This window comes from Watersipora subatra, chromosome 5 (assembly GCF_963576615.1).
Source record: "Watersipora subatra chromosome 5, tzWatSuba1.1, whole genome shotgun sequence".
Lineage (NCBI taxonomy): Eukaryota > Metazoa > Bryozoa > Gymnolaemata > Cheilostomatida > Watersiporidae > Watersipora > Watersipora subatra.
Genome location: NC_088712.1, coordinates 40492267 through 40516304, shown reverse-complemented (window position 1 = coordinate 40516304; position 24038 = coordinate 40492267). Strand labels below are relative to the sequence as shown.

Sequence of the window (24038 nt, the reverse complement as noted above, 5' to 3'; positions counted from 1 at the left end):
AAGAAAAAGAACAGGTAGAGAAATATCTCCCTCTTGGAGAAGAGATTGAAAAATGCTGGAATGTAAGAACAACTGTAATCCCACTAGTCATTGGAGCACTGGGAGCAATAACACCGGCGCATAAAATGTGGCTTGCCCAAATACCAACAGCAATCAACTCAGGTGAGTTGCAGAAAAGTGCGCTATTGGGAACGGCTAAGATCTTGAGACGAGTGCTCAAACTCCCAGGTCTCTGGTAGGAGACCCGAGTTAGAGCAGAAATTACCACCCATACGGGGTATCCGGGGTGAGGAAACAATTTTTATATATATATTGAAATTTATCTTACTTAGAACTAAAGCCAGAGTGCTCAACATAAGATGGAGGAGTATAAATTCGAAAATTAATTAGTTCACTTATCTTTTCAGCTACTGACAGTTTCCTGCTAGTGCATTCTTCAGGCTGTAAACTTCAACGAAGTTTACAGCCTGCGTTCTTCAGGCTGTAAACTTCAACGAAGTTTACAGCCTGAAGAACGCAGGCTGTAAACTTCGTTGAAGTTTACAGCCTGAAGAACGGGTGTCAAAAAGAGTAGAATATCCTTCATTTTTCCTGACGTCATTATATCGTTGTCCGCCATCTTTATGGAGAACTTTTATCGTTAAAACACGAAGCTTTTGCAATTAATTATTGCAAACAATGCTTTTGTTTGCAAAATGTTTTATTTTAGTATCAAAACAACATCGAAAAATACTATTAATCATGTAAACATCAACGATACTTACACAGTTAGATCGTACAGACCATATTATACTCATCAAATTATTAATAACAATCAATCTTGCTCCAATCAATACTCATAGAAGATCTATTGTTCAGACCTGAACTCTTGTATATAGTATCAATCAATTTATTTTGGTAAAAGTTATTCTGCATTACTTATTTGAATTCATCATCTTATGTAAATCTTCTTTTAATTTTCACACCAATAATCTCAAACTAAACAAGAATTGCTCACTACTATCTTGCATTCAGGATACTTTCACAGTTCCCATTTTATTTGATGATATGCCTGCAAATAGAGGCTTTTTGTTATTTTGTTATCAGCACAATTAAATATTACTAACTAACATACTATTAATCAAGATAATGACGATAGTTTTCTACAGATGGCGGCTTTTTCGTAGACGAGCGAAAATTCAAACAGGGCGATGACGTCAAAAAACGGATGGATCTATATTATCGTCGATATCGTCAAATATCGACGATATCCGATATTTCGGTATGGGCAGAAAGCACTCGGTACGGTCGGTATCAGAAAGTAATATCGACGATATACTGAAATATCGTAATATCGTCCCAGCACTAGTCTCAACTAAACAGCCAACCCAAATTCCACTTCACCAAGTAATTACAAAAGGAAAGACAACTACTAATAGCATATTACTAAATGACTAAGAAACATTAAGGCCAGTAACTGTTGGTAGTAAAACTTTTATGAGTTTTTATGCACAGATCTGAGTAAATGAATTGTCTACCAGCCAACTCTATAACATCTCTCAGATCCAGGTATAAAATCAAGGATCTATAAAGCTACTCACCTCAGACATAGAGTCTGCTTGATGTGCATGGGTAGGTCGTGGAACCGTTGGCTCATTTATAGCGTTCCATTTCGTTGTGAGAAAGTTCTCATGAAGCTGATTGGTTGTGAGATCGCCCTCATGACGCTGATTGGTTGTAAGAAATTCCTCATGAAGCTGATTGGTTGACACTTGAACTAACTGAGATCCTTCTCTCTTTTCTTTTTTTAAAGCTGTCAAAATTAATTCATTTAAAGCATTACGGTTGATCTTCTTAGTAAACTATTATTTTTAATTTGCATGCAGAACATGACACGTACATGTAACTATGGCTTTAGACAGACTAGGATCCTAGACATTCCACAACCCTGGATACTAGACTGTCAGGTGTACTGATAAGGCGCAGAGAACAAGTATCTTCAGAACATTTCTCTAACACAATAAAGGTGGTCAGTTGGTGCAGGGGTTAGAGTGTTGGTCTACCAGTCTGAATATTATGAGTTCAATCCCTGTATAATGTATATCTTTTATTCCATATATTTTGCCTCAACCTACAATTCTGGAGTAACCAGACAAAATTATTATAGTAAAAGCTATTAGCATTACTCATTACGATGTTGTCAAAGGTTTTATGGAATGAATAAACCAGAGGCAACTGAGATACATCCTCAAATGGCAACTTTCTGGAACATGCGATACCCTAGGACACTTATGTATTCGCGTCATCTAACTTTCGCATTTTCGTGGTGTCATCCTCTCGCGAAAATTTCATGAGCGAAACTAAACTATCATAACGAACGAGCAAAAACGCGAAATTAAATAGCTTTGTTCATTGATATCCACAATAAAATCGTCATATTAGAAATGCAGGCAATTTTCGTCTGTGGTTGGGCTCAATGGAAAATTTCTGGTAAACTCATTATAGCTAATACACTGACTGAGCAGCATAGCAAAGCAAATTAAGACGATATCAGCTTAGTCACAGAATTTGTAACTGATGAGGATGAAAGTCTGGTAGGTGAAGTAATAAAATTGAAGAATAATTATTGTAGTGATGAATTTTATTACCAGCCAAAAACAATATCAACCCTCATCAGGTCCAACCATATTATCTCTTTCACTGCCAACCATGTACAAATTCACTACCGGCCTAGTGCCAGCCATTTTACCGAAATTGCCGATATTGCTTCATGATTATGTATACAGTATTTTTTCAAGTTCAATCTTCATCTAGAACATTTTTGTTACATATTTCATTTTGCCAACATTTTAACCAATATTGCTATGCAAAAATTCAATGTAACTCTACTTGTGCGCGATGATAAAGCTATGTGAAGCTACGATCGATCCGAAGCTAAAACGATCCTCCACAATGTTCCTTACTTTTACAAAACTATTACTCTCACCACTGTCAGAGACAGTGCTGCTACTTTAATTATCTGTATAATCACGAAAATCTAAATCTTAATTGGCTATAATGTCATCAACAACTAATTACCTGTTTTATGACTCGCGCGGGGTAGTTAATGAACTCACAGAACAATGTTCGTTTTTAGATTAGAAACTCTCAAACAAAAGTTTAAAATTGCTTCGTTGTTTTAGGCTGATTTGATAGAGAAATCTTCGGACAACACAGTCAATTTCATAAAACTCTTAAAGACCGTGGGTTATGTGGTCAACGAATAATAAAATCGGGTTACCACGCAATTGCTGAGAACGTCCAAAAATGCGTTTTATGGCATTGGCCCCTAGAAAATGCATAAATGGCAGCGAAAGGGTTATACAGTTTTGGTTGTGAAGTTGGTTGCTACCTATCTATTTTCTTCTTCTTGGAATACGGGTCTGAAATTCACGGCGGAAGGACCTAGATGTCATTGATAGTCCAAGAAACAAATGGCAACAAGTGATCAAATTGAATTGTCGATTTCACCCACACATTTCAACCTGCGGTTTACAAATACGAACTAGTCCCAAATTGAATTTTTTTTCTTATTAGCGAACTGGACCTGAGGAATGTAATCTGTTTTACCACTGCATTTATTTTCATATCCCTATATTTTCGCACTCATCAGAACCGCGAAATTATGTTGCAGCGAAATTTTACTCTATGGGCTACTCACGAAACTAAATACTAGCGAAATATAAGTGTCCTAGGGAAGTTTTAGGATGCAAAGCAGATCTTCAAGCAATTAACTATATGTATAGAGATTTGACAGTAAAATGTATCATTGCTTTTATCAAATCCGTTAAGTCAATATGTTGGTACATGCTAATATATAAAAAGCTGTTATGTACAAAACATTCTAGAAGAATCTGCAATGCCCTTCTGGAATAAACCAGACACAAAAATAAAATGATAAAAAACTTCCATTCTCTCATGAGGAAGCAGAGTAAAATGGCAATCAAATAGAATTGCTAAAGTATTAAAAACATACCGAGACCATATGACTGCTCATCATCGATATAACATGTGATTGCTTCAAGCATGGAATCTATCAAGTCAGCTATGATATGTCTTTTATCTTCACCAGCCATGCATTTAGCATTCTGTAAATAGATAATTCTTACACAACATCGGATGGAACACCGCTATCACTCAGCATATACATGAACCTGAGGACGAGCCATTCAAGCCAGCCTATGTTACTTTACTGCAACTAAAATTTTATTTTTGAATGCCTGTGACTGATTACAGAAAGTGATTTTGAGAATGTGTGGCGACAGCAGACAGGCGGGCTTCGAGCCGAGAAAAGCCAACATAAAAGGACCACCGAGCCAAAAATAAGAGACCAGCGCGGACCCTTCAAGATGGAAGAGACGTTGCACCAAGGAGAGACTGAGCCGGACCATGTCTCAACCGGAAGTACGACCCTCGGTTGAGCCACCAGATCGGCCACAGAAGAGCGACCTGTCAATGAGTCAGGAAAATAAACTGAGTGAAAATGATAAAAAAGAAGAAAAGTTGTTGACGTAAATCAGTAATACTGCAGTTAGGGTGCAGTCAACATATTAAATAGTTATGTCTAGTTTTTGTATGCCTAAAAGTATGAGTTTGGAAAGATCTTGGAACAGCTTACGCAATTTACATGTATTTTACTGTTCGTATAGCGTAAATCCCTATAGCGTAGATGTTCTTGGAAGGGAATATTTATGTTATAGTAGTGTTTATTGTATACAATAAGGTAACATTTTATTACAAATGATAAAAACAAGATCTGTGTAGGCACTGTTCCCTCTAAGCATGGTTTGTGAGAAAATGCGCACTGCTCCCTGCGTGTCTGCGCACAAAATATCTGAGCTGCGCACCAACTAAAAATCCATCCAGTATTGCAAATACAGTAAAAGAAAGGCATAGTTTATTCGGCATTATGCAACATGTGATTGGCTGTTCCGGGTTGTTATCTGACGCAATTCGCTCACGCATTTATGTCACGACGTTGTTTCCTGGCCACTGCGCCTGTGGGTTCTGGACCATTAATGCTGCAAGCAAAAGTGCGGTTTCCTTGTGGACGTTGCGCGACCTGAAGCAAGGTATTCTTTATCCATCGTAATAATGGCACAACGAACAGGCAGTAGCACATCCAGCCACCAAGTATAGGAGAAATGTGGTTAATTTAACCCTTTCACTGTTGTAGACGCATTTATGCGTTTTCTATAGTCGACTGCCGTAGACGCACTTTGCGACTTTCCCAGCAATGACCTATTAACTTAATTTATTTTTCTTTGACAACATGACCAACGATCTTTAGGACTTTTATGGTATTGACACTGTTGTCTGAAGATTTATCTATAAAATTAGCAAAAAATAACGAAGCAATTTTAGTTTTTTGTTTGGGAATTTCCAACTTGAAAACGAACATTTTTTGTTTAAGTTTTGTAAATACCTCCCGAGTTAGAAAACAGATTACTTATGCTGATGCCATGATAGCCTGTTCGGATTTAGGTTTTTTGTGATTACACAGATCCTTAAAGTATCAGCACTGACTATGATGGGGATGAAAGTTATAGTTTAGTAAGAGAAGGAACATTGTTGACTTTACAATGTAGAGGATCGTTTTAGCTTCGTAACGATCGTAGCTTCACATGGCTTTAGCAATGCACAAAGTATGGATACTTTGAATTTTTGTCATAACACTATTTGTTAAGGCGTTAGCAAAATAAAATATATAACAAAAGTGTTCTAGATAGTTGTTCTTTTAGTTTGAAGTTATAAAAATTGTATACATAACATGAAACAGAATCGGCAATTATCGGTAAAATGGCTAGCAGTAGGCCGACAGCTAAATTTGTACATGAATGGCATTAAAAAGGGTTAAGATGGAATGGCTGTCGGAGTATGTGCAAGCAGAAGACAAATCAGTGAAACTTGGTAAAATTTGGCAAACCAGTGAAGCTTGGTAAAACTTTTTCCTTTTCAAGTGAGAAAGATCTGTAAAATGTGGTGCAAAGCTAAAGTAGCCAGTGAGTTTTCAGAGGGCAAGGTGAGGAGTGAATGGAAACTGGACTACCTCGAGCGTCACATTCAGCACAAAAGCCATTTGAATGCAGTAGAAATAGTACAATGATGCAAGGGATGGAATGGGGAATCAGCGTGTTACTGGTAGAGAAAACAAGGAAAAATTTAAGTTCTCAATCAGTTTCGAGCACAATTTTAATTTATTAAGAATAATAATTGTTAAAAACATCATTCGTGTAGATGCTAATAAAACAGTGTAGTTCAATATTTTGCAGATATAGTCCATAGATATATACATACACGTAGCTTTATGAATTACAACACGTGTCATTGTGCAGCATGTTAATGTTTCAACTTTTTTCTGAAATACTTACAGGTCTAAATCCTTCCAGAGCAAGAGCTACTCAGAATGAGGATCCTTATACTGCTGATAAGCAAACAGATGCATCTACTTAGACAAAGTGTCAACCTATTGGAGAGGTCACAAAGACACACAAGAAGAATAAGGTGAAATTTCAGCATTCAGTCACAGCTGTGATTATCTGGTGTTGTTTACCAAAACATTTGTATGTATTGATCAGTAACTTCTGTATTATCAGTTAATGTAATAGAGCAAATAGTAATTAAAATTGTGCATGTATTTCTTCTACAGGCAGCATTACAAGAGGAGACTTCCAGACTACAGTTAGTCCATCAAACCCAGTGAACAGCAGCACTCTCTCCAAGATGTCAGTAGGACACTGTCACATTGTAGTTCATGCTTTGCCATAATTTATACAAACCATTGTTAAAACAGCTATGTTAATATAGCTGTCGGTTAACACTTTTGGTTACATGGCTTTTGAGCTTTGAGTAATTTGATAGAAATTATGGTTGTAATGTTATTATTTTGTTTAAAACATGCAACTTAATGTATATGACGAATATGATACTGCGTGACCACAATTTGCATGGCCCATGTTGCTCACAGTGGTCCATGGGACTGCTCGGGGTGTTTGTGTACTTGCTCAAACAGAAAATAATTAGAGGGAACAATGTGTGTAGGTATTTGTTACTCTGTCAGTGTAAGTGGTGAATCAGATCGATTTAAAAGATGTTTCTCTACTATAATGTCCTGTTTTAAGATTTTTACAGGAGGTTCGGAACGCATTAATTTATACTTATCAAATTGTTTTAGGAAAATTGATTTGAAATACGAAGGAATTGACATGAGCGCTCAGTCCAGAAAAACAAAGCTCGTATGTCAAGGTATTACTGTATCGAGTGACTGTAGCATGAAAACTTCAACTTCCTGTTTGCTTACCATTTTAATCTGTTGGGACAAGGATCCATCAGATGTAATTTCATTGGTCTCTGTACTGGCATTCATATTGGCTGGATCAAAAGTCTCCCCGACAGCGTTGAGATCGGATAATGATTGCACACCGGTGATGCATGTCCTAGCATCATCACTAGTAGGAGCAATGACTGTCGTTTTAACAGCTTGCCTTCCACGCGGATGCGAGTTATCCAGGTCAGAGAAACGAGGTTCAGGAATGTTTTCATTTGGCTTTGGGCTTGACACTTGATTGTAGCAGTCAAGTGCAGAACTGTATTTCTTCTAAAGACAACAAAAACTGAGTGATATAAGAGTTGGTCATCTAGTTGAAAGATAAAAAAAGGATGAGGTAAAATAACATTCTGACAAGAATAACCCATTAAAAACCTTATAAGGTGAAAATCCACAATGCTACAGTAATGCCAAACACATCACAGCCATGAATCACAACTTTCATACTAGTTTCAAAACCCTTTTATAAATTTGCAACGCAGATTGGGACTCAGTAAATTGTAGGAGATGTGGGGGGAACTCGCACGATGAAGTTGAGATATCAAGTGATGACTAAATTGATCTTATTTCCAGGTGAACATGTACTGTCTTAAAGATAATATAAATAAGGAATAGACATTCTAACTTCATGTATATTGACTCATTAAATTTTACTTTCACACTTTGCCTATTGGTTTCAGCTTTTTGCAAACGAACTGAAACATTTTTCTCAATTTTTAACAAATCAAGAAAATCAGGACCACTACAAATGCTAGAAATATTCTATCTACCATATAAATGTATTTCGTAGTATAAGTCGACCATCATATAAGACGAGATATGCAAATGGAGCAAAGTTTTATAAATTTATTATATATCATATGTTGGCCTTAAAACAACAGACAACGGTAAAGTCTTCCACTGATTCTTCACTTCACTGGTCGCGATTATTGGATTATCAACTACTTAAAAAGAGAAAATTTGAGAGAATAAATGTGAACATTACCGACCTGAACAGACGGAGTAGGAGGGTGATGTTTGACTGGTACCTCTGAGGGCTGTAACACTTGATCATTCTTTATAAATATCTTGACTCCTGCAATAATATTTAATTTCAGCTTCAACAATGCCTGTCTCTACTAGCCATGACTAACTACAACGGATGTGGTTTCCTACCAATAATTATAATGAGCTGACACACCTGACAATCACTACCAATCTGCTGTCAGGATACTGAGTACACTCACTATGTTTCCATGACACGATTAATCTGCAAGTTTGCATCAACTGCAAGATGGAAACGACAAAAGCCCACAAGTCAAGTGAGTTTTATTAATCGCAAACTTCCATCGAGTGTTTGATGCTTGTGAATGATGGGATGATGTCAATTGTGAATGATGAGTAAGAAAATACTGAGCAAGCTATTCAATTTAATTATGCTGTAGTTGTCTGCCCGGTGTCGCTTAGCCGTGTCGCTCGGTGTCTTTTGTCAAATCAAGTTGAAAAAGGTTTTAATACGGTCGGCTAAAGGTTATATTGTGAAAACGAGGCAAAGAAATGATAAAAAATCAAAAAACCAAAATTCAAGTAATTTTAGCCCATTATAAAACTTACCGTAAATGTGTATTAAGTAAGCTAAATTCTTTTAAGCTAAATTTAATGTTTCTTTACGTAGCGTCACACAAGTTTAGTATACCGAGTTCATTGTTGTCAAGTCACTGTCACTCCCTACAATACTGTACATAGTAATGCTACATTATATTGCAGACCATGGGAACCAGATATCAGAACCAGATACCAGAACCAGATATCAGAACCAGATATCAGAACCAGATATCAGAACCAGATATCAGAACCAGATATCAGAACCAGATATCAGAACCAGATATCCACACTTAATAAGCTACTAGAGTTACTAGAGAGAAAATATCCGGTTATTGCAAAAACAATTGAAAAGCCATCGATCTAAGCACACATGGCTCAAAATACTACAACTTTTCTTTTATTCTAGTCTGAATTCCTGTAGTCTTTTGTTGTCTCACAAAAGCCAATAGTGTAGGTTGACAAACTAACAGCTGATTGTTCCATAGACATATCAGTGCATGTTAAGAGTTTCCCTTACATTGGTGTAATATTCTAAAGCCACACTCATACATAGACTTTCGACGATTATATGCCTGATCAATCACCTACCAGTCTTTGTATAGATGAGACAGGATGGATCAACCATGAATGTCTCCCTGTTGATCTTGAGAGCAAAGGGAGTTGAAAAGCCAATCTTCTCAAGAACATGATAAGGAATGGTAACAGGACGGCCCATACTCTCTTTAAATACAGCTGGTGCTGCCGTCTGCCGTCTCACATAATAAAACTTACCGCTAAGTGTGTGTTTAGTAAGCTAAATTCATTTAGGTTAAATTTAATGTTTCTTTACGTAGTGCCACAAAGGTTTAGTATACCGAGTTCATTGTTGTCAAGTCACTGTCACTCCTACAGCAGTGTACATAGTAATGCTACATTATATTGCAGACCATGGGAACCAGATATCAGAACCAGATATCAGAACCAGATATCAGAACCAGATATCAGAACCAGATATCCACACTTAATAAGCTACTAGAGTTACTAGAGAGAAAATATCCGGTTATTGCAAAAACAATTTAAAAGCCATCGATCTAAGCACACATGGCTCAAAATACTACAACTTTTCTTTTATTCTAGTCTGAATTCCTGTAGTCTTTTGTTGTCTCACAAAAGCCAATAGTGTAGGTTGACAAACTACATTGTAACAGCTGATTGTTCCATAGAAATATCAGTGCATGTTAAGAGTATCTCTTACATTGGTGTGATATTCTAAAGCCACACTCATACATAGACTTTCGACGATTATATGCCTGATCAATCACCTACCAGCCTTTGTATAGATGAGACAGGATGGATCAACCATGAATGTCTCATTGTTGATCTTGAGAGCAAAGGGAGTTGAAAAGCCAATCTTCTCAAGAACATGATAAGGAATGGTAACAGGACGGCCCATACTCTCTTTAAGTAGAGCTGGTGCTGCTGTCTGACTCAATGTTTGATTTATCAAGGATGCAGTGATCTCGCTGGTTGAAGGCAGTTTCTAGAAAAAGACCCAACTGTGCCATTATTAAATCAGTTAAGCACTTTACTGAGTCGTTTGGACAAAAAAGATAATTTAAGACAAATAATATGAAGTTTTCAAAAAAGAGGCCGTAATATTTCCGACTTTTACAGTTTCAGTTTCTTTTAACAAAACCTGATAACTAGGAAGATGCTATTCATGAGTGTTTGGATTTGTAATGTTATATTGTAGTGTTACATTTTAATGCGGTTCATAAAATAACCAATAAATACATTAAATAAACTAACATTACTGTAGGTAACTATAGTTACTAAGGTTGGCATATTATTTCGTTACTAATTTCAAGTATGTAACGCACAAAATATAAACAATTTTGATGAATTTTACCAAGGGGTGTTTACATTAGATAACTATTATGGGCTTCCAAACCCCTCTATACGACATTTTCAACTTACGATGCTAACATGAAAATGAATTAAAACTGTATGGCATATAACTGTGTAGCATAAAAACCTCAACTACCTGTTTGCTTACCTTTTCTTTCTGTTTGGGTAAGGACCCATCAGAGGTAATTTCATTGGTCTTTGTACTGGCATCCATATTGGCTGCATCAAAAGTCTCTTCGACAGCGTTGGGATCATCACTAGTAGGAGCAATGACTTCCGTTTTAACAGCTTGGCTTCTATCCAGATGCGAGTTATCCAGATCAGAGGAACGAGGTTTAGGAATGTTTTCGTCGGGCTTTGGGCTTGACACTTGATTGCAGCAGTCAAGTGCAGAACTGTATTTCTTCTGAAGACAACAAAAACTGAGTGATGAAAGAGTTGGTCATCTAGTTGAAAGATAAAAAAAGGATGAGTTAAAGTGACATACTAATAAAAATAACACATTAAAAACTTTATAAAGTGAAAGTCCTCAATGCAACATTATAGCTAAACATATTACAATTCTGAGTCACAACTTTAATACTATTTTCAAAACCATTTACCAATTTGTAATGCAGATTGGGATTCAGAAAGTTGTAGGAGTTGGGAGGACAACTCTCATGACGAAGTTAATATATGAAGTGATAACTAAATTGATTTTATTTCCGGGTGAACATGAAGCACTATTGTACTGTCTTAAAGATAATAATATTACTGTAGGATCTGTAAGCTTGCCGTATTAATTCGTTACTAATTTTAAATATGTAGCGCACAAAATATACCCAATTTTGATGAATTTTACCAAGGGGTGCTTCTATTAGATAAATATTATGGGTTTCTAAACCCCTCTATACGACATTTTCAACTTACGATGCAAACAGTGAAACGAATTAAAACCGTATGGCGAGAGTCCACTGTATATATACACTAGTTGTAAAAAAATCTAAAACCATTTACATACTGTAAGCTATCGTAAAACATGTACTTGAATGCCACCTTTAGTTCAACGCCACATTTATTTGAACGCTACCACTATTTGAGCGCCATGCAAAGAGTAAGGGTTGAAAAATAGAGTGCCACCCTTGAATTGAACGTCACTTTTATTTGAATGCCCCTTCTACTTACCACCACTATTTGAAACTCTTTATCTGTACGAACCAATGATAGCAAGTGATCAGTAGAAAAGTGTTCATAAAATGAGGTAACAATGACTTGATAACATCAATAACGATTAATTCGTTCGTTGTTTCTGTTAACATCGAAGTACGCTTTTCAACTCCAACTGTTAAAGGTTGACTTGCAAGAAAATTCACATTACAGTTATTTGATATCAAAAGATTCACCATGTTTTACTCTGTTGTGTTGTAGGTACAAAATATGTGGAAATGTGATTACAAGCTCTTAAAAGCTCAAAAATGAACAGTTAATCACAGCCATCACGAAACTGTCGTAGATTAGAATCTTTTTCCAAAATGGCTCAAATGGGACGTACTTGAACAAGATGGCTTCTGTTTACACTTTTATGCAACCTCATTTGTCGAAATATTTTCACAAATATACTTCACGCATTCAATAAAACCATGTCTATTGTTCTTACGCATCTATTTCATCATCATTGTAATGTTGTCATTTTGAGCACTAATATCTCAAAACCTACCAAATAAAAATTTGGTTTAACTTTTTAACCTTAGCTCGAAGGAGTGCGTATCATCCTCTGATAAGCATGAAGAGCCTGTTGGTCACCTGTGATAGTAGAACAATGCTGCAAAAATTATTCGCACTGTTGGGCAGAAAGTATGGGTCACATGATCAAACTCCAACTAGATGTCTAGACCAAGCCGAAACAAAACTGTAAACTAGCGAGCATCTATATTTAGTGAGGGCTCTTCGGTAAAACCCGAAGTGTTTGTCATAAACTAGTGCTACGAAAAGTTTTATATTGAGCCTTTTATTGGCCTTTCAATTCGCGTGAAAACATCACGTGTCAAAACAATAACCAAATGGATTGACTACGTCAGAGAAATAAATGGATTTCGATCTACGGCAGTTTCGTGATGGCGGCGATTAACTGTTCTTTTTTGAGCTTTTAAGAGCTTGTAATCACATTTCCACTTATTTTGCACCCAAAATACAGCAAAGTAAGACATGGTAAATCTTTTGATACCAAATAACTGTAATGTGAGTTTTGTTGTAAATCAAACTTTAAGCTTTTTTCGTTAAAAACTTTGATGGCAACACCATTGAAATAATTAGTAACTGTATCAGGCTCCAAGTAGTTTCTTGTTGAATGCGAACTTGATATGTCGACATATGTGAAAAACATTTTAGCAGTTACGATGTTTTGGACGATTTGTGCTACGCGCGCATCCGGCTTATCATTATGTTATCAAAATTTTTAGATAATTTTGTTCTTCTAAAAAATTGTTTGGATGCTGATATCAACTAGTTCAGCAGTGCAAAGAAAGAGCTCAGGTCAGCATACACTGTGGAAAATATTGAACAGCTGGAAGATGAGGAAATGGTTTCGTACAAAAGCAACAATCACAACGAAACCTGCGGAACAAATGATGCAAAGATTGTTTCAAAAAATGTTAATTTTTGTTTCGGCATGTATTATCAATATGGCTTGTTATGTCACTTGTTTTTAAATATATATTTGTAGCACTTGATAGATTATTATTATAATAAAACTTATACATTTGCAGATTTATAGCATATTATTTGATAGCATGATTGCAGTAATCTGAACTCAACTTACAAAGAAACATTCGTAATTCCTATTCTATTGCACATAAAAAGCCAGTTTTGGCTGCAAACCGTTCAAGCATGTTGATTAGTGAAAATATATTTTATGCAATCTGGTTAAATATAGCTATGATATGAAAATTTGTCAGCAAATTTAAACCATAACTGTCGCGTATAACTGTTATCGTATTTTCTAGGTAAATCAGACACGCTGATTCCAATTTAGTACTCAACATAAAGATTGGTCCACTAACCTTCAAAGTCTTAAAGGCTTTTTTAAAGCGTTTCAATATCCGTCTCGAAAACAACACAATTGGCTTAACAAGCTCCGCCCATAAATATGTGACGAAACCTAGCTTTTTCAGGAACGGAAGTTAAGGATGTTTAGTCCGATTTAAAATAATAGAGATAGGTGCCTTAAAACCCATGATTATCTGAATCCAGCCTGAAAAATAATTTCAGTCTTTTATGAAAGGTATATAAACTATTTAAAATTGCATATAGTTTGTTACATGATGTTTAAATAGGCTGAATGCCGAGAGAAATGAGCTCAAAAAGTGAAGTTTTATCATAAGCTAGCGTAGTTATCGATCTATTTTTTAGCTCAATTTTAAATATGCAATGGTAAATAACTTATCTACCTTTCATAAAGGACCGAGATTATTTTCAAGGCTGAATTTAGATAATGATGGATTTTAACACACTCATCTCTATTATTCAAAATCGGTCTAAACATCCTTAACTTCCTTTCCTAAAAGGCTAGGTTGCGTCATGTATTTATGGGCGGAGCTTGTTGTGCCGAACGCGTTCTTTTCGAGACAGATATTAAACCGCTGTAAAAAAGCCTTCATTACTATGAAAGTTAGTGGACCAATCTTTATTTTGAGTACAAAATTGAAATCAGCGTGTCTGATTTACCTAGAAAATACGATACAAGTTATACGCGACAGTTATGGTTTAACCCTTTCACTGCTGAGCATGTACAAATTTGGGTATCTGCTAAGTGCCAGCCATTTTACTGAAAATTGTCGATATAGCTTCATGATATGTAAACAGTATTTTTTCCAATTTCAATCTCTATTTAGAACAATTTGGTTACATATTTTAATTTGCTAACATTTTAGCCATCATTGCTATGCAAAAATTCAATGGATCTATACTTTGTGCGATGATAAAGCTGTGTGATATTATGATCGATGCGAAGCTAAAATGATCTTCCATGTTTCTGACTCTTACAAAATTATTACTTTTACCACTCTCAGAGACAGTGCTGCTGCTTTAATTATCTGTATAATCACGAAAATCTGAATCTGAAATGGCTATAATGTCATCAACATTACTAATTACCTGTTTTCTGACTCGCGCGCGGTAATCAATGAACTCACACAAAAAAAATGTTCGTTATTAAATTAGGAATTCTCTAACAAAAGTTTAAAATTGCTTCGTTATTTTAGGCTAATTTTATAGACAAACATTCGGACAACACTGTCAATTTCATAAAAGTCCTAAAGACCGTGGGTTATGATGTCAACAAATAATAAAATGAGGTAACTACGCAATTGCAGGGAAAGTCGCAATAATGCGTCCACGGCAGTCGTCCCACAAAAACACATTTATGCGTCTACGACAGTGAAAGGGTTAAGATCATGTAAAGATAAAAGTTGTCGGAGCCTAATGCTGACATACAACTCGATACTGAAAAATAGCCTTGCTGAATACCCGGTGTTGCAGGGCTAATAAGAAGTTGCCGTATAAAAAATTTATTTTATACAACGTATAAAACATTTACCATTCTATATTTTAAAAGAAGATGTATATTTCTGTGTGCCTCCTGTAAAGATCTTACTGTTTTAAACCAAAGTATCTCGGGTATATGCCAGTGTTTGCTCACGTTGCTCCTAAGTATCTAGGGATCTTTTTGCTGCTACCCTCTCTCACTCATATGCCAGTATTTATTTATGTTGCTGATCGGTCTGTAAGAATACCTTCGCAACCATCCTTTTTCAGTCAATCGCTAGTCTTTTTTGATGTTCCTGATCAGTCTATGATGCTCGAAGTCATGCTGTACTTGCTCTCATTCTTGCTAAGCATTCTTTTCTTTGCTGTTCAGTTTACAAAGCTGGCCAACTCAGAGTAGATTTTAACCGCTTTGTGCGGGACAAAATTGAGATGCGAAGATACGAGACAGTTCTTGATGCAGCCTTTAGGAAGGAGAGTATGCGAGAGTCTTCTATCATAAGTAAAGCCGAGTTCGCTTTATCTCTTTCCTCAAACCATTTTGAAAAAGTTTTAAAAAAGGCTAGCCAAAGTTGAGAGTGAGTCAAAAAATGATTCGAAAAATGTCAAGTCGGAAAAGCAAAGTATGAAAACTAGAATTAAACTCATCGTAATGCGATATTGAAACTTATTTTTAGGTGTGTATATATATAGTAGTGTTGGACCGGTATATAATTTAGTGCCGGAAAGGATATCTGTGCACTTTTTTATCGGTTTTCCAAGTGTCGGTATCCTCGGTACTTACCGTTTTCGGTATCCTTTGCCAATTAAGAAAGTTCGGTATTGTAGTTCGGTAAATGGTTTTCAGTGTGTGTTTAACTTCAGCTTACTTACTGCCCATTTTTATATAATGCGGGTGGGGGATAAATCAAATATTAAACGTATAAATATATCAAATGTATCAAATATCAAACGGGGGTTTTATATAAAATATAAAACGTAATATACGTTTTATATTTGGTAAAAGATACAACGCATATTACGTTTTACATTTTATCAATGTAAGACGTAATATAATACTAGATACCTATAGGTAAGCGTGGTAATGTTCGTTGAAGAAAGAATTATAAAACGAGGTCTGATTCAAAAGTTCCCGGAGTGGAGTTATATACTCGTGCATATTCGCACGATGAAAAAACCCATTGCAGCGTTGGCTGGGAAACACCTCTGGAGTGTTGTCACAAAATTTCAAGCTGCTATGGCAATGCGTTCTCATGTGAGCCGACAATATGTCAAGGTTTGTCATATGCTTCCATCGATTTAAAATTTTTTTTTTATCGTCATGTCTAATAAACCAGAAGAGCGCATTTGCATTAAATTTTGGGTGAAATTAGGGAAACAAGAATATTACGACCTTTAAAATAAAGTTTTGATCATTCCTGAAAGCTTCCTTAAAATCGTTGCAAGCGTGCATCCTGAGCTTGTTTAGGTCATCAGTTAGCAAGCTTGGCACGAACTTTGCTGCGGCTCGTCTAAACTGTTAAAAAATCGTTCAAAATGTTTAAATTGTCAGTTAAATTTTTTTGAACTGTTCCAAAACTAAGTCCAGTCTCTCCAGATATCTCTAACGGTTAAATATTGATCTGGCATGACTAGTGACCTCACACTGTCAATTTACGAGCAGGTTCTTGCCGACGCTGGTCTGCCAGACCTGACATCTTCAGTGCTATCTCTACCTTCACAAAAACGTTTGTACCACTCAAAAATTTGTGTTTTCTTTAGACCAGCATCTCCAAAAGCAATAGATAAGATTTCAACTGTCTGAGTACTTGTTTTCCTAAAATTTGCACAAAACCTAATGCAAATATGCTGTTCCGATGATTAGCCATGACGATAAATTTGTTAAAAAAATGACGGAAGCACCGGACAAACCTTGACATATTGTCGGCTCGCATTGTCATAGCAACCTGAAATTTTGTGACAACACTCCAAGGTGTTTCCCAGCCAACCCTGCAATGGGTTTTTTCATCGTGCAAATATGCACGAGTATACAACTCCATTCCGGAAACTTTTGGATCAGACCTCGTATAATTTGCATGTGTTGTGTTTTCAGCATGTCTGAGAAAAAAGTTGTGATTGCCAATGTGAGCTGAGCGATTCTTTTTGATTAGCGTGTTCTTCAAAGATGCGTTTTTTGCATATTTGAACATCAATTGACGCGCGATTTTTCTTTTTCATTTTTCTCATTTCTTTCTCATTCCGTTACATAGCAATTGTGGGCGAGACATCAAATGAGCTCTTTCATAGGCAGCTCATTGTGCAGGAGATTCTCCCGCGAACACGTCGCTGGTAATGGTGTAGCCTGTCAAATACAAAAATCTTTCCAGATCACCAATCACCGATAGGCTTTCACGGATAAATACCGATCATATCAAACCGGCTGTGGATAAGCAGCTGTCATCGAAAATGATTGGTTTTCCGGATACCGATAATCATTCGGTGTCGGTAAAAGTGGATAACTCCTTACATGCCCAACACTAGTGTATAGCATGCTAAGTTCATTTAAAGATGTGGTTGCGTCAACAAGGCCGATTTAATGAAATTAAGACCAATGGAAGGCTAAAACATCAGCTAAAATTTGATGTCATTTTTGTCTTTGTAGACCAATCCTGTCCAGAGAAATATGCGTTTGAATGAGGCCATCTTTTAAAAAGCTCACATTCCCGCGGGTGCTTCATTCGTGACGTAACTAGTGATACATCTGAAAAAAGTCAACGAGCGATAAATATAAGGGCGCTTCATTAGCCAATCATAACCACGAAATTTTAATATAGGTCATAATAAATGTTATCACTCGTAAAACGTGCTGTCTGTGATCTCAAATTTAGGGATTTTACTCTATTATTAAATCGCACGGACATCGATATTTACTAAATTAATTAACATTGTTACTTCAATGAATTACTCGATCAAAACGTTTTATTGATGAACAGAATTGTAAAAATTGCTGTTAAGTTACAGCGAAGGTGACTCCGAGTTTTTTGGGCATCAGGTGGTTAATGTGCTACAAAGGAAGATAGGAGAATGGAGCTAACTTTATCTTTTACTTTGAGTCTCCTATAGATATTCTGTTGAGTTTACATTAAGATTATATTTCCCTGTTTGAGGCTATAATGTAATTTCCTGCGTGTGCGACATACGTATGTACAGTGAGTTCTTGACGGCTTCTTTTTAATCCATAGCATCTAGCAATACAATGGCTTAGATTGATTAATGGCCATGAATATACTAAAGGTAATATTTTTAGCATTCATTAATACATGTACTAATTAATAAAATTACAACTTTTTGCTATCACTAATCATCGTTTTATAATTTTGCTATCGGTTCACCTAGCTATATTTGCTTCAAATTTTCTGTGGCAGTTTAGTAAATTAGACTTATGATTTGACTTTAGATGTTCACTTCTCATTTGTAGAAAGTGAAGAAAATCGATTGATCAATGCAAATCTTTAACTTCCAGAACCAAAGCTTAGAATCGTTGGCTGGGCGTACTTATTCTTTTGTTAAACATTTATTCATTTTTAAAATTACGCTCGCAATCTATCTAACTCCCAATTTGAAGGCTTTCAGTAGATACGCGTTAGAATGACATATCTATGAATGACATATATTTATTGCATTTGTTTTACTGATTACAGGATGTTTATGTAGTCCCACCAGCCGAAGAAGCTTTGTCAGTGTGGAAACTGCCATAAATGGGAAAGAGAGACTTGAATGTGTGCTGCATAAACCATGATGTTTTGTTTGAGTTTGCTGCAGTAGATGAATTTGTCTAATTGTATGAGCTAAAACTATGTGAGTGGCCATGACTTGATGAATATTTTTAATAAAAGCTTCATGCCGAATAGAAAAAATTTTTGCTGGTAAAAATTATATAATTAAATAATATATTTGAAGATAATGCACACATGATTTGCATAACATTGTAGTGAATTGGATACGGTATAAGGATGTCCGCAAAACTGGAGAATGTGAGTTCAAATCCAGTTTGCACCATATTTCTCATCCTTAAAACTCTATCCCTATATATATTCTTTCCAAAGACGCAGCGTGCTTATTTTACTTACGATAGTAAGAAACTAGTTTTCGGTGTGGGCAATGATATACAGCCCCACCCTAGGATAGGCAACAGGCATAATGTGGGTGGGGCTTTTGGGAGGCTGTATATCGTTAGTGTGGGTAGCGACGGAACTGTGCCGATACAAAGACCTTATTCTACATAGTTTGCTTGACAGAATTACCGTAGAGCGGTAGAATCGGTAGTTGGTACTAGGATGTTTACAAAGCATTTACAAGCTAAGATGACAAGTTTTTAATTTTCCTTGTTTGAGACCTTTGACACATTGGTACTAATGTATCTGGATTAAAAATTCTATTCTAGCCAACACGAGCAAATACAAGATAAAATATATGCCAATAGAGCCACATAGGACTAGACCTTTATCGCAATAGCCGATGTGAATACGAGAGATGGAGACAGGTTGTATCACGCGTTACATCATTCTGGGAAAGTCTTGGCATGTTTTTTGGCCTGAGCGTTTTCACCGCGATCGAATTTTTTCGATTTTAATTTTCAAATACTGTATCTTCGTAATGAGACCGCCTAGCGCAACAAACAACATATCAACTGATGGACAAAAAAAAATACTTTCTTTAAAAATCAACTCAAATTTGACGCAACCACATCTTTAAGTCTATTTAAAGTTCATCTTATGTTACGTAGTGTCACAAAAGTGTAACGCAACGAACGTATTGCCATTGAGTCTCTCTCACACTGTTGTTTGCCGCTACCGTCCGTCTCAAAGGTAAGAATTCTATACAGTATTACACACCATAATATTACTTTTTATTGCAGATGGTAAACACGAGATTCATGTAGGTATTTGTTATTCTGTGTGTGCTGGGTGAATCATATCAATTACAAGGATGTTTTACCATGGTAATATCCTGTTTTAGTTGCTCTTTCTGAAGGTGGGAACAGATCAATTTTGTTAATTCATATAAGAAAGATTGATTTGAGATACGAAGGAATTGACATAAAATCTCATTCCAGAAAAACAAAGCTTGTATGTCAAAGTATTACTGTATAGAGTGACTGTAGCATGAACACCTCAACTTCCTGTTTGCTTACCATGTTTTTCTGTTGGGGAAAGGATCCATCAGATGCAATTTCGTTGGTCTCCGTACCGGCATCTATAGTGGCTGCATCACAAGTCTCTCCGTCAGCATTGAGATTGGCTAATGATTGCACACTAGTGATGCATGGCCCCGCATCATCACGAGTAGGAGTAATGACTTTTGTTTTAACAGCTTGCCTTTCACCCAGATGCGAGTTATCCAGATCAGAGACACCAGGTTCAGGAATGTTTTCATTTGGCTTTGGGCTTGACACTCGGTTGCAGCAGTCAAGTGCAGAACTGTATTTCTTCTGAAGACAACAAAAACTGACTGATGTAAGAGTTGGTCATCTAGTTGAAAGATAAAAAAGGAATAAGTGAAAGTTAGATTCTAACAAGAATAACACATTAAAAACCTTGTAGGGTAAAAATCTTCGATGCTACATTAATGCCAAACATATCACAGCGATGAATCACAACATTCATACTATTTTCAAAACCCTTTTATTAATTTGCAATGCAGATTGGGCTCAGCAAATTGTAAGAGATGTGGGGACAACTCTCATGATGAAGTTGAGGATAACAAATGATAACTAAATCGATCTTATTTCCGGGTGAACATGAAGCACAACAGGACTGTCTTGAAGAAAATGTAAATAAGACATAGGCATTCTAACTTCGTGTAAATGACTCATTAAACTGTACTTTCACACTTTGGCCATTGGTTTCAGCTTTTTGCAAAATAACTAAAACATTTTTCTCCAATTTCAACAACGCAAGAAAATCAGGAATACTACAAATGTTAGAAATACTCTACTCTACCAAATATTTTGTAGAATAAGTCGACCATCAGATAAGACGAGATATTCAACTGGAGCAAAGTTTCATAAATTTATCATATATCAGGTTGGCTTTAAAAAGCAGAAAACGATGCAACCTATAACTGATTCTTCACTTCACAGGCTGTGACTATTCAATTATCAACTACTTGACAAGAGATGACTTGAGAGTCATCAACTCTGAGTCACAACTTTAATACTATTTTCAAAACCATTTACCAATTTGCAATGCAGATTGAGATTGAGAAAGTTGTAGGAGTTGAGAGGACAACTCTTTAATGATGAAGTTAAGATATCAAGTAATGACTAAATTGATTTAACCTCCAGGTGAACATGAAGCACTGGACTGTCTTGAAGATAATATAAATAAGGCATAAGCATTCTAGCTTTGATAAATTTATTATATATCATATGTTCACAGTAAAAAAGCAGAAAACGATGCAACCTCTAACTGATTCTTCACTTCACAGACTGTGATTATTCAATTATCAACTACTTGACAAGAGATAATTTGAGAGAATAAATGTGAACATTACTGACCTGAACAGATGGAGCAGAAGAGTGATGTTTGACTGGTACCTCTGAGGCCTGTAACACTTGATCATTCTTTATAAACATCGTAACTCCTGCAATAATATTTAACTTCAGCCTTAAAGGTTGACTTGCAACAAAATTCACATTACATTCTCTAGCGCATATAGGCAGTTGCATCGTATATATCAAGTCATATCGCGGTGATACTTTTATTGTGTGTCGTCGTACGTGTCTTGGACTATATCACTTGTCAAAGCTAATAGAATCGTGCTCGCTAAAAAAATTGGTTAGCCAATTAAACGCGTTTCGGTAACGAATTCGGTGTGCATGCACAGCTCAGACGAATCTATGATATTCGGCAGAATAGATCTGTGAATTCTGTGAAATTCGTGGATTCGGTCAGATTGAACGAATAATTGAAGAGCCTAGCGCTAAAAGTGCCTAAGTCACATAATGTCCAATTCCATCAGCAGCTCATTAAAGATTTAAAGTTTATGGTAAATCATACTAATAGCTTTTTTGAAACATCTTTCACACCTTTCTTGACTACTGTGTTAACTTGACATTTGACATGAGTTACAAGGTTTTTTTAAAAACGGTAGGCGGGTAAGCAAAAAAATTAATTATGGACTTAGGTACTTTTGACTCAAATTCCGGACTTGAGTACTTCTTGCACCGCGACATATCGCTGTGGCCTAATACAATCCGCTAAAATGCTAGTATCCAACATAATATGAGACTTTGCAATATAATGTATGATCAGAATATATATATATATAATGTATGATCAGAATATATAATGAGGTTATATTATGATAATATGATACATGACTGGACTATGAGACTAAAATATTGAGATAAATTAATACTAAAAGGGGCGACCTGGAGAGTATAATGTGACTAAAATAATACAATGAAACTATGTAATAAAGTAAAAGTTCTGCGCTGTACTCCCTATCATCATCATCTAGATCTGCAATGGCAGCACTGTATGGTTTAAGTTTGTCTTGAAAAGTGACTCTCGCATCTAGATGTACGTGGGAGAGAAGCGCCTTCACATCGTTGTATTTAGCCTCTTTGATCGCGAGGAAGTTTCCTGGTGGATAGGCCTGGCAAAGATTGGTAGGGTTGGTAAGATTCACCATCTTCATTCCTCTTTTCAAGATAATAACTGGAGTGGTACAGTCAGCTGTCATGGCAGTTCGGCTTGTCACCGTCTTTCCAAGTTGGAATCGAACCCCCCGAAATGCCACAATACCAGTTACTGCTTTTACAACGGGCTCGTAAGCATTTTTATAGTTCATGACAGTTATAACTGGTGTGTCATCTGGTAGCATATCATCTGTCAACGGGTGTTCAACAAAGGCTATCCGGAATGGTTTCTGTTGGTCTGTCGTCTTTATTAGGTTGACCCACTCCGACGGTAAAGTCACACGGTCCTTTTTTTTTCTTCTTTTCTCGATGCGTCCAAAGTCTCTGTATAATAAACACCTCACGTTGGTGAACGTGTAAGATTACAAGATTGCAATATACTTTTTCTCGTAATAACGTGAACTTAGAATCACATAACCAGTAATAACATCTACTCACCAGTCACAAGGCATACGACTATGTCCTGGTAGAGGGTACTTTACTTCGATTTCCTTGAGTGTGCATCCAGTGTAACTAGTGCGCTTCTTGGCGTCATTTTTGCGTGGTCCTCTTCTAATCTGGGCATCAGGTGTCACTGATATGCAGCCACGTAGATATATATTTTGTCCATTGTGATCTGGTAAAGCATTGAAGTCTTCAAGGATTTTAGACAGTTCAGCTGGCGAAAACTTAGTGTTACACTTGCAGCGACACTGCACCAGCACCTAGACTCTTTCAGCCACCGCTCTGCCTCCATAAGATACATGCTGCTTCCCTAGAACAGATATAAGAAAATTAATATTAATATAAACAACATGAACTTGACACAAAAATCACAAAACAGACACTGCACTCAACTAGGTGCACTGACAGTTACAGTGACACAGGAAGCTGCAGGATTGATAGGAAAATTTATCCAGAATTATATAATAATATTAGTAGTAAAGGTTTTATTCTAGGGCTCATTATCATAGCCTCCATATATTTCATCCTTCTATTTACTGAGATAAAGCTGTAATGAATGATTGATGAACAAGA

The 24038-nt window shown here is 36.3% G+C and overlaps 1 protein-coding gene across 1 annotated transcript; it reads right to left on the bottom strand.

The window, feature by feature from the left end:
* Nucleotides 1-490: 490 nt before the first annotated feature.
* On the bottom strand, nt 491-23556 carry LOC137397361 (uncharacterized). Its single transcript, XM_068083650.1, has 11 exons — nt 23504-23556; nt 22858-23345; nt 21876-21961; nt 20511-20807; nt 10965-11222; nt 10235-10448; nt 8335-8420; nt 7319-7615; nt 3995-4106; nt 1581-1792; nt 491-547 (listed from the first exon to the last, which is right to left on the bottom strand). Exons 1-11 carry the CDS (start codon nt 23554-23556, stop codon nt 491-493), a joined length of 2160 nt encoding a protein of 719 aa, XP_067939751.1.
* Between the last annotated feature and the right edge of the window lie 482 nt (nt 23557-24038).

Excerpts from the sequence above, each read along its gene's own strand:
- LOC137397361 (XM_068083650.1), bottom strand. The coding sequence starts at position 23,556 with ATGACGCCAAGAAGCGCACTAGTTACACTGGATGCACACTCAAGGAAA. Across the intron at positions 20,808-21,875 it reads CTTCTGCTCCATCTGTTCAG|AAGAAATACAGTTCTGCACT; the intron begins GTCAGTAATGTT and ends TGTTGTCTTCAG. Across the intron at positions 1,793-3,994 it reads TGAGCAGTCATATGGTCTCG|CTTTAAAAAAAGAAAAGAGA; the intron begins GTATGTTTTTAA and ends TAATTTTGACAG.